This window comes from Oratosquilla oratoria, chromosome 12, assembly GCF_046742065.1.
Source record: "Oratosquilla oratoria isolate Oo_2021 chromosome 12, ASM4674206v1, whole genome shotgun sequence".
NCBI classification, from domain to species: Eukaryota; Metazoa; Arthropoda; class Malacostraca; order Stomatopoda; family Squillidae; genus Oratosquilla; species Oratosquilla oratoria.
The window spans coordinates 41,093,677-41,104,220 of record NC_134788.1 but is presented as its reverse complement, the minus strand read 5'-3'; the positions used below and the strand labels follow the sequence as shown (position 1 = coordinate 41,104,220).

Below are 10,544 nucleotides of genomic sequence, written 5' to 3'. Positions count from 1 at the left end.
AACGAATCTTAAAACTTCAAACTGAACTACATTGCAGTGCCTCTGCAGGAAGTTTGTTACATTCATTAACAACACAGTTGGCAAAGTTTTCTACCCACTTCCAAATTAAATATTTCCTGACAGATTGAGACCAGTGTTGGTCCTACATTCTGGAGTTTGTTCCAGCTCATGGGTGGTTCGTCAACGTTTAAAGCGGCAGTTTTTAACCCTTTTTGGCTGTGACCCAATTTCCTGTCCACATCGACCATGCTGACCCTTACCCTCATAAGCGCTTAAAAGGCAAAAATAGATGTTGGTATATTTTTTCACCTCAAAATTTCTGTCTCTGTTTTGCTTAACCTTAGATAATAACAACTTAGGAATTCTACAATCAGGGTTAATGCTTTGATAATATTTTTAATAGGAATGTTGGGAAAATAATAAGTCCACAAATCCTTGGTGATGATGATTCAGTTTAACGTCAAACCCCTCCCATCAGAAGGATGGGACGATGCCCCTCACAGAGGACTTTGTAGCGTGGAATTTAATGAACCATGCCCTTGGTTCAACTTCACCGGTGGCAGGGTTCAAACCACCATCCCCTCAACCTTCGCCGTAAGCGACGATGCCCTAACCCACTCTGCCAATGAGCTTCCTTGGTGACCCACTCAAATGGCTTGGTGACCCAAGGCTTCGGGTGATTTCGGCCCAGGGTTTTTCCGGGCCGAAATCGCCGGTGATATATTATTCTTTTAATAATATTTTCTTTCAATAATAAATAAATAATAATAGCAGTCCTCCAAATGTTGCTATCATTATTTATCATTGAAAGAAAATATATTATTAAAAGAATTAAAATTTTTTTTATATATTTCAAGTAACAATATTTTTGCACATACTGTGTGAAAATTAAATGAAATTTATGAAAGAAATTATATCTAAATTGAAATTATACAACTTTCATGTGTGGACTAAGGTAAATGGTGTTATTGTTGCACAAAAAGTTGCCTAACATTGATAACATATTATAACAAGGAGTCTAGGGTTGGGTTGTTCAAAAAACTAATTCTGGAGTTAGTTTATCTTGACGTTAAATTTTGCGGTAACGCTCTGTGTTACCATGATGTTTAATGCCAAGATAGTGCAAAAAAAAAATTTGAACAACCCAGCCCAAAAGTTCAACATTAGTGAGCATGCAGGAGGGGAGCGCATCGAATGTAGGATGTTTCGGCCTGAACTCTGCAGGGTAGGATGTGTTGGCCAGTCCTCCCAATGTTGCTATTATTATTTACTTATTATTTGAAAGAAAATATATTATTAAAAGAATAAAAAAAAAAATACTTGTATATTATTTCAACAATATTTTTTGCACAAACTGTGTGAAAACGAAATGAAATTTATGAAACAAATTATCTAAATTGAAATTATACAGTGCAACCCCCAATTCCCCCCTCCCTCCCTCTCCCCCATCTTATCTATCCTGCCCTCTAACTAACCAAGCCAGGGCACCAAGCCTTCAAGCTTAAAAGGTTATTTTCGCTGGGCCGAAATCACTGGCGATTTTGGCCCAGAAAAACCCTGGGCCGAAATCACCTTGGGCTGATATCACCTGATCCCATGACCCAAGGGTTAAGATCCACTAGTTTTAAGGATAAATAAAGGCTTCAACTATATCAAGGAGTATTTTTATATACAAATTATACATCATAATGCTGATCATTATTCAATATTTCCAAGTAAAAAAAAAGTGGACAAATTAGAGGATGCACAAGAATTGGAAAAAAGTGGGTGATGGAGGAGGAGGAGGAGGAGGAACATGTTTCTCGTGACCCAAGGAGTCCAAGATCCTCTAAAGTAGTTCCTCAAGTAGTTGCCATACTGACAACGACCGAGAAAGTTCAGTCAAATTAGTCAAAGTTAGCCAAGGTCCATGGCTTTTCTTCTTATCCGCGGGATCATACCGTCAACCCAAATCAACAAACATATTCTCGTTCTGTTTACCTGGGAAACAGACCAATTAAACACGTTTCATTCTCAGACACTCCAAACAACCAGTCGTACGTTTTGAGTTCATCCATCTAACCCTTTCTTACCACGTAAATCTTCCTACACCTACGTCAAGAATGAAAACCTCTAGATGCAGCAACACTCCGTCACACTGTCGGAAAATGACGGTCAATAACCTTCCAAGACTCCGAAACAAATTTTACGAACCCACAGAAAACTCGTGCCAGATAATTCTTCAGACGAGAATCTACCCTTATCTAGATTAACCCCACGGAAGGAAGTGTGGCATCACAACCTACTATGATGATTTTATTTAACTCTAAGAATGCCGAATTTCTCAAGTTAACACATTCCAAGGTACAGGAATACCTCACTATACAACCGAGTTGTGTTACCAGCTGACTGGCCGCAATGTGAAATTTTGTATATCGAGGTTAAGGGTTTTATGTTTACGTAAATAGGGGGGAGGGTTGTGGGGCTCATGGACCCTGTCAACTCCCCCCCCCCCTCCTCATGGGGGCTTTCACGTACAACATCCAACATTTGTTTTACCTACTTTATAGCACTCGGTCATATAGAGTGAGGTATTCCTGTATATCCATATTTAAGAAAAAGATGATTTACTATATGCACCAACTGCCAGCCATTAACCCCATTACCTGTTTACGACCTTATTCTGGCTTCCGCTGCATGATTCCAATCAACCGAGAGATTGATGCAGGTGGCAATGATCAGAGCTGGTCATATTACCACCAGACTGGTAGTGCGTTACCGAAAAATCAGGGGTGCATTTCCGTTAGTGCGTTACCACTGGACAGGTAGCTCGTTACCAAAAAATCAGGGGTGCATTTCCGTCAATGCGTTACAGGTTTTAACTTCCTTAGAGCGGTCTGTGTTACTGAGTGTGTGTATGTGTATATACACATACACTGGTTTTTTGGTAATGCACTACCTGCTTGACTGTAACACGCCCAGCTCTGGTAATAATGTTCTCGTCACCCGAGACACCTCTTTCGTCCCATCACTCAATAGTATTGTTCGGCATTTTCCAAAACAAAATCTCCAAGAAAAGTGGTTTTGTCGAGTTTGAAATTGAAAAAAAAAAAAGTGCAAGGAAAGTAGTTTGTTGGATTTAAAAAAAAAAGAAAAGTGCACAGCTTCGAAACTGAGGAAGAAGAAGAAAAAAATTGCATGCCTTGGATGGCTACTTTCTTTATTAGGAAGAAGAGGCCTTATGTATAAAGATAAATAGATTTCACTTGTAAAATCTGATCAACATCTCTAAAGTCCTGGGTCCAAATTTGCGTGAAATGCTAGGAGGCTATACGACTTACCCAAACTCGTTAAGTATGCAGCCCTATCTGATCAATCCCGTCCTGGCAATTTCATTCATTCGGATGACATAGGCAAACCTAAGCAGAAGAGAGGGCAATTCCAAAAAACCCATTCAGCCAAACAAAACGCTCTTGTACCAACCAGAACGATAATTACGAAGTATGCTACGGTTAAGGTAAGTCTCGTGACCTCGCGTCTCACGAATCTCGGTCCTCGGGACTGCCGAAGGAGACCACGAGTTATTCTTCTTTCTTGTCACCATCCCCTGATCCTTCAGTCGTCACGACTTCTTCTACTGCCGCAGGCGGGTTCTCTTCTGCAGGAGGAGCTGGAGGAGGAGGAGACGGGGAAGTTTCTTCTACGGGAACGGCTTCTGGTTCGGGAGCCTTTTCTTCCTGTTTAGCGTCACTGCCGTCGGAGCTCTCGGGAGGTGCGGGTGCGGGTGCGGGCGCAGGGGTGAGGAGGTCAACAGTGTAGTCCTTCAGGCTGCCCACCTTGCCGGGAAGGTTGGCCAGGAAGTCGAAGGTGTAGAAGATCCCAGTGTTCCAGTGGCTGCGGAAGTTCACATTGACGTCGTCCTTCTTGGGTAGCTGGTGGAAGAAAACTTGGCTGTCACATGGCTCTCAATCAAGTAAATATCAATCTCAACTCCCTATTATCTATCCTTTCTACTGTCCCTATGGACGGAGCAACTACACACATATACCAAAGGCTTTTCTCCTCTTATAAGGGAGGTAGCAAAAAAACAAAGGCATAAAATCCACTCCCATCCATTCTATCCCCAAATACCCCACTCCCCTCCACCCTCTTATCTTGACACCTCCTGGATGACAGGTCATCCCTGCATCTCGCCCACTGCCCTGGGTCAGAAGCCATGCAGCAAGACACAGCACATCCAGAGCAAGGCCATTTCATTAAATTGGCGACCCCCACCTCTCCGTCCCCTCATGGCGAAAAGATGGGGAGAAATCCCTTCGGGCTGCATCAATTTATTTCTCACACATACTCCCTCACCCCACCCACTCCCCCTCATGCATCACAACCTCATCCATACACAACCATTCTCCATTCACCCCATCTTTTGTCCTCTCCTGCCCTTCCTCAATAGACATTCCTCTCTTTCCAAATGCCCGTTTTACCCCATCCATCCATCTCATCCTTGGTTGGCCCCTCATGTTCACTCCTTTCACAGGAATAAAATATAAAACGAAAAATTGAAAACAAGTAATTTTATTAGCAATCAAGTCAGTGTTCTGCATTTTTGAGCCGTTGGCCGGCGACGGCTCTTGTCGGCTTTTACCGTGACGGATCGCTAAACATTCATTTACTTAACCACATGACGACCTCACCTTCTCTGCCACGGTCTTTGTGCCTGGCATGATGCCGTACAGCTTGTCGTACGTAGCAGCAGTTGTGTGGCTGTTTCCGAACACACCCTGGTCGACTGTGATGTACACGATGCCACCGCCCAGCCCCACCTTGGTTGTAAACCTGCAAGCGAAAGAGGGATGTGGTAGAACTAATATAAGGAGCCACACACACACAAACACAGATTGAAATAGACAGAGAACGAGAGTGAGGAGAGAGACAGAGAGAGAATCAATTGTAGGTTCTCCTTAAGCCCCCCCCCCACACACACACACTGATCAACAAAGGTCCGAAGTGTTCTGCTCTCATTCTATGCCATCATGGAGGTCATTGTAATGTTTTTCTGATCAGCGCGCATGCAGAGGGAAATTCTACAATTAATCTTTAACCTCCTATCATAATTTAAGGTTTGTTTATTGACTTGAAAAAAAAGACAATAAAAAGCTAAATTTAGCAATTAGTACACAAACAGTCAAGCCATATCTTTTGACATCTTTTCGGGCAAACATTAATTGTGGCCACGGCTGCGTTTATACCAAGCGAATTGAATCAATTCAATTCATGAACAATCAATATGATTCATGAATTGTGTTGTTGATTTACTACACTAGTTCCAATGTAATTGTTTACACCAGGCAAAATGGCACAATTTGAAATGACTTGATTTGCCTCGTGTAAATGGTTACATTGAGTCTAGTATGGCGAATCAATACAATTCATAAATCATCTTGATTCTTCATGAATTGAATCAATTCAATTTGCCTGGTGTAAATGCAGCCTAAATAATAAGAAAACACGAATTTCTTAGTATGTTCTGACATGACAACAAACGTTTGTTAGATCGGTTTTCTTGAAAGCCCTTAGAAACTCAGGAAGTGACAGCAATATACTATATAGCCTAAGTCTTCCAGTATTATTCCAATACCACACAAACACATTTATCACTTTTCATTTTTGTTTTTGAAAGATCTATTTTTTCTATGGAATAGTTATGTTAGGTTAGGTCAAGTCAGGTTAGAGCCTACTAGTCAATGCAAGTTTACCAATTTTCACGGTTTCATCACAAATCTAGAATCACAGACACAGCTTGAAGCTTACATAGTCCAATAGCTCCTAGCCTAACCATTTCATAGAAAAAATGGATCTTTCAAATGCAAAAAAAAAAGGGAGAAATATGTTTGCGTGATACAGCAATAGAACAGCATTTTAGTTTCAGAAATCTGCTGTCTGTATAATGATAATCATAATGTGTATTGTATACAGTAGAAATCAAAATCAGATAAATAATTCCTTCAGTTAAACGTATCAATACAGTTGCATAAGTTCAATTTACAAATTTTAATATTATTTACTGTTGAAGTTACAGTTTCCAATATAGGCCTATAAATTTAAGTTCAGAAACTTAAACAGCGAATGACCTGCAACGACAGATTGATATCAAAGTTATAGTTAGGATGACACACTGAAAACAAAACTTTCTCTCGACCACATAAACTCTGTTATCAATACATACCATGCCACCTTCAGGAACTTATTCATGGTGAGGCTGGAATTGTTCAACTCGCTGATTTTCTTAGTTCTAGAAGGCCACCGGTGTTAAGACCTTCTTCCAGGGGTACGACAGCGAACTAGCACTGCACAGCTGTAATGTTCGAAATCGGTGTTATGAAAACTTGCATCTGTTAATTTTGCATCAACAGATTCACATGTGATAAAATATAAAAAACAACGACGTAAGTAGTAATTTTGAGTTCAGAGATGTTACAAATCATTACTTATGTTAGTACTTATTCTATTTGTAAAAGTTAAAAAACCCTACTGAGAAACATTCACTCTATTTTAACAAACAGCTGATTGCAACCTGCAATGACTCGGGTATGGTCGCACTTTATTCGGAAAACTGTCTAATAAGACGGTATATTATGATGTATCACATATATTTCTTTAATATGTGTGTTTAATTTTTTAGTTATTCTGTTTCAAATATTATGGTTGTTAATATTATAGTAGTAATGATGATGATTATAATAATGTTAATGATAATAAAGTCAATGGTGATAATAATAAAATAATAAATGTAATGATGATGATGATTATAATAAAATAATAAATGTAATGATGATGATGATTATAATAATAATAATGATAATAATAATAATAATAACAATAATAATAATAATAATAATAATGATAATAATAATAATAATAATAATAATAATAATAATAATAATAATAATAATAATAATAATAATAATAATAATAATAATAATAATAATAATAATAATAATAATAATAATAATAATAATAATAATAATAATAATAATAATAATAATAATAATAATAATAACTAGTGGAACCCGTGTAAATTACACGAAAGAGAAGAGGGTAAATCATTGCATCAAGATGGCAAGAGAGGTAGGATATCCTCTCCCTCTGTTGTCCTTCAGGGTACACTATAATGTCACGCTGGACAGGAGGTGCTCCATCATCACCGACAAATATTGCTGCAATTTTATAATTTGTTGGATTATTATCGAGAACTTCGGCAGCTTCGAGAACTTCGACACCATGGAAGGTCGCTGCTTTTGATGTAAGCGTGACATACTTTCGAGAACTTCGGCACCTTCGAGAGCTTCGGCACCTTCGAGAACTTCGGCACCTTCGAGAACTTCGGCACCTTCGAGAACTTCGGCACCTTCGACAACTTCGGCGACTTCGAGAACTTCAGCACCTTCGAGAACTTTGGCATCTTCGAGAATTTCGGCACCTTCGAGAACTTCGGCACCTTCGAGAACTTCGGCACCTTCGAGAACTTCGGCACCTTCGACAACTTCGGCGACTTCGAGAACTTCGGCGGAACCCGTGTAAATTACACGAAATTATATTTTCAATACTAATTATCTTGTTCCTAACCTATACATGTTTGAATAAAATGTGATAAGATTTGAATTGTATTTTAAAAAATGAGCAATACATGAAACAATTTACAAAACTTCTTTATATACAAATATTGCTGCAATTTCATCATTTGTTGGATTATTATATCTCCTCGCATCAAGGCCGGCAATAAATTGCATGGTTATTTTTCTGGGAGGGATATTTTGTAATGTAGCTCTCTGTAGCTTTTAATTTTGTATATATATATATATATATATATATATATATATGTGTGTGTGTGTGTGTGTGTGTGTGTGTGTGTGTGTGTGTGGAACAAGAAGGACAGGGGGAAATAGAAGAAAGGGTAGTGAATGGTGGGATGAGGAAACAAAGAAGGTTGTAGAAGAGAAGAAGCGAGCATTCACAGATTGGTTACAAAAGAGGACAGGGGAGTCATATGAGACGTACAAAGAAAAGAAAAGAGAAGTAAAGCAAAAGGTAAAGGAGGCAAAGAGGAGAGCAGATGTGAAATGGGGTAGGAGTATGACAGAAAATTTTGAAAGTAATAAAAAGATGTTTTGGAAAGAAATTAAGAGAGGAAGAGGAGGCGAATCAAGTAGGGAAGAAAAGGTAAAAGGCACAGATGGAGAGTTGATAATGGAAGAGATGGCAGTAAGAGGAAGAGGGGCAGAGTGTTTTAGGGAGTTGCTAAATGTGAAGGAGGATAGGGAAGGAAAGATAGCTGCAGTGGGAAATACGAAGAAAATGACAGTGATGAGTGAGGAGAATGGAGGAGAAATAAGGAAGGATGAGGTGAAGGCAGTTGTAAAGATGATGAAAGCAGGTAAGGCACCTGGTCTGGATGGATGTCATGCAGAATGTCTGAAAAAGGGAGGTTCAGTGATGGTGGACTGGTTGGTGAGATTATTTAATGTTTGCTGGAGAGAGGGTAGAGTACCGGAGGACTGGAGTAGTGCCTGTATAGTTCCTCTTTACAAGGGAAAAGGGGACAAGTGTGAATGTAGTAATTTCAGAGGGATTAGCCTGTTGAGTGTAGTAGGGAAGGCTTATGGGAGAATCTTAATTGAGAGGATTAGGAGAGGAACAGAAGGAGTAATTGGTGAGGAACAGTGTGGATTTAGGACGGGTAGAGGTTGTGTAGATCAGATCTTTGTGGTAAGACAAATATGTGAGAAAGCTATAGGAAAGGGGAAGGATGTTTTTTTTTGGGGCTTTTATGGATCTGGAAAAGGCTTATGATAGGGTAGACAGAAAGGCACTGTGGGAGGTTATGCAGATTTATGGGATAGGAGGAAAGCTTTTGGGAGCTGTCAAGAGTTTTTATGTGAGTAGTAGAGCATGTGTTAGGATTGGAAATGGAGAGAGTGAGTGGTTTGAAGTAAAGGTGGGACTTCGTCAAGGATGCGTTATGTCGCCCTGGCTGTTCAACTTATACATGGATGGGGTGGTGCGAGAGGTGAATGCTAGGGTAGTGAGTCAGGGATTGGAGATGGTTAAAGAAAATGGAGAAAAGTGGGAGGTGAGCCAGCTGTTGTTTGCGGACGACACTGCGCTTGTGGCAGGGTCAGAGGAGGGATTGAGGAAGCTGGTGGCAAAGTTTGGGAGAGTATGTGATAGAAGAAAGCTAAAGATAAATGTGGGTAAAAGTAAGGTGATGAGATGTACAAGGGGTGAAAGTGGCAGTAGACTGGAAGTGAACATTAAGGGAGAGCGACTGGAGGAAGTGGATAGTTTTAGATACTTGGGTGCAAGTGTAGCAGGAAAAGGTGGAGTGAAGGTGGAGGTAGAATGTAGATTGAGAGAAGCGAGTAAATGCCTTGGTGGTTTAAAGAGTGTAATGAGAAATAGACATTTGGGAATGGATGCGAAGAGGAGACTGTATGAAGGAGTGATTGTGCCAACAGCACTGTATGGGGCAGAAACGTGGAACATAAGAGAAGAAGAGAGAAGGAGTTTGAATGTGTTTGAGATGAGGTGTCTGAGAAGTATGGTGGGGGTTACTAGGCTAGATAGAGTGAGAAATGAGGAGGTGAGGAGGAGAACAGGGGTGAAAAAGGATTTGGGAGAGAGGGTTGATGAAAGAATATTAGGATGGTTTGGACACATGGAAAGAATGAGTGAAGAAAGACTAGTAAAAGAGGCATGGAAGGCAGATGTGGAGGGAGTGAACATGAGGGGACGTCCTAGGATGAGGTGGATGGATGGGGTGAAGAGGCTTTTGGGAAGAGGGGAATGTCTGTTGAGGAAGGAAGGGAGAGGACGGAAGACAGAGGTGAGTGGAGAATGGTTGTATATGGATGATGTTGTGACTGCATGAGGAGGAATGGGCGGGGGGGTGGGGGGTGGGGTAGTATGTGTGAGTAAATTTTGACGCAGCCCGAAGGGATTTCTCCCCGTCCTCTCCTTATATGCAAAGGGGGACGGAGAGGGGGGATCGCCGATTAAATGAAGCGGCCTTGCTGTGGATGTACTGTGTCTTGCGACACTGCTTCTGACCCAGGGCGGTGGGCAGGGTTCAGGGATGACCCGTCATCCAGGAGGTGCTCAGATGAGAGGAAGGGTGGGAGGGGTGTGGAGTGTATTTAGGGATGAAATGGGTGGGAGTGTTTTTATGCCTTTCCCTTTGTGGCTACCTCCCTTGGAAGGGGGAAAAAGCCTTGGTATATGTATGTATGTATGTATATTATAAATACACAAAATTAAAAAAAACTCAAAAGTGACACTTTTTAAAAATGTTACATGCCATGGACTCCTAGACCTTCGAAGACTCCTAGACCTTCGAGGACTCCTAGACCTTCGAGAACCCCTAGACCTTCGAGGACTCCTAGACCTTTGAGAACTCCTAGACCTTCGAGAACTCCTAGACCTTCGAGAACTCCTAGACCTTCGAGAACTTCTAGACCTTCGAGGACTCCTAGACCTTTGAGGACTCCTAGACCTTTGAGGACTCCTAGACC

At 40.7% G+C, this 10,544-nt stretch overlaps 1 protein-coding gene across 1 annotated transcript; it reads right to left on the bottom strand.

Annotated features, from left to right (window-relative positions):
* Positions 1-3,182: 3,182 nt before the first annotated feature.
* Positions 3,183-6,549, bottom strand: LOC143031518 (uncharacterized). Its single transcript, XM_076195466.1, has 4 exons — positions 6,509-6,549; positions 6,203-6,331; positions 4,671-4,812; positions 3,183-3,911 (listed from the first exon to the last, which is right to left on the bottom strand). Exons 2-4 carry the CDS (start codon positions 6,226-6,228, stop codon positions 3,561-3,563), a joined length of 519 nt encoding a protein of 172 aa, XP_076051581.1. The 5' UTR covers positions 6,229-6,331; positions 6,509-6,549; the 3' UTR covers positions 3,183-3,560.
* Between the last annotated feature and the right edge of the window lie 3,995 nt (positions 6,550-10,544).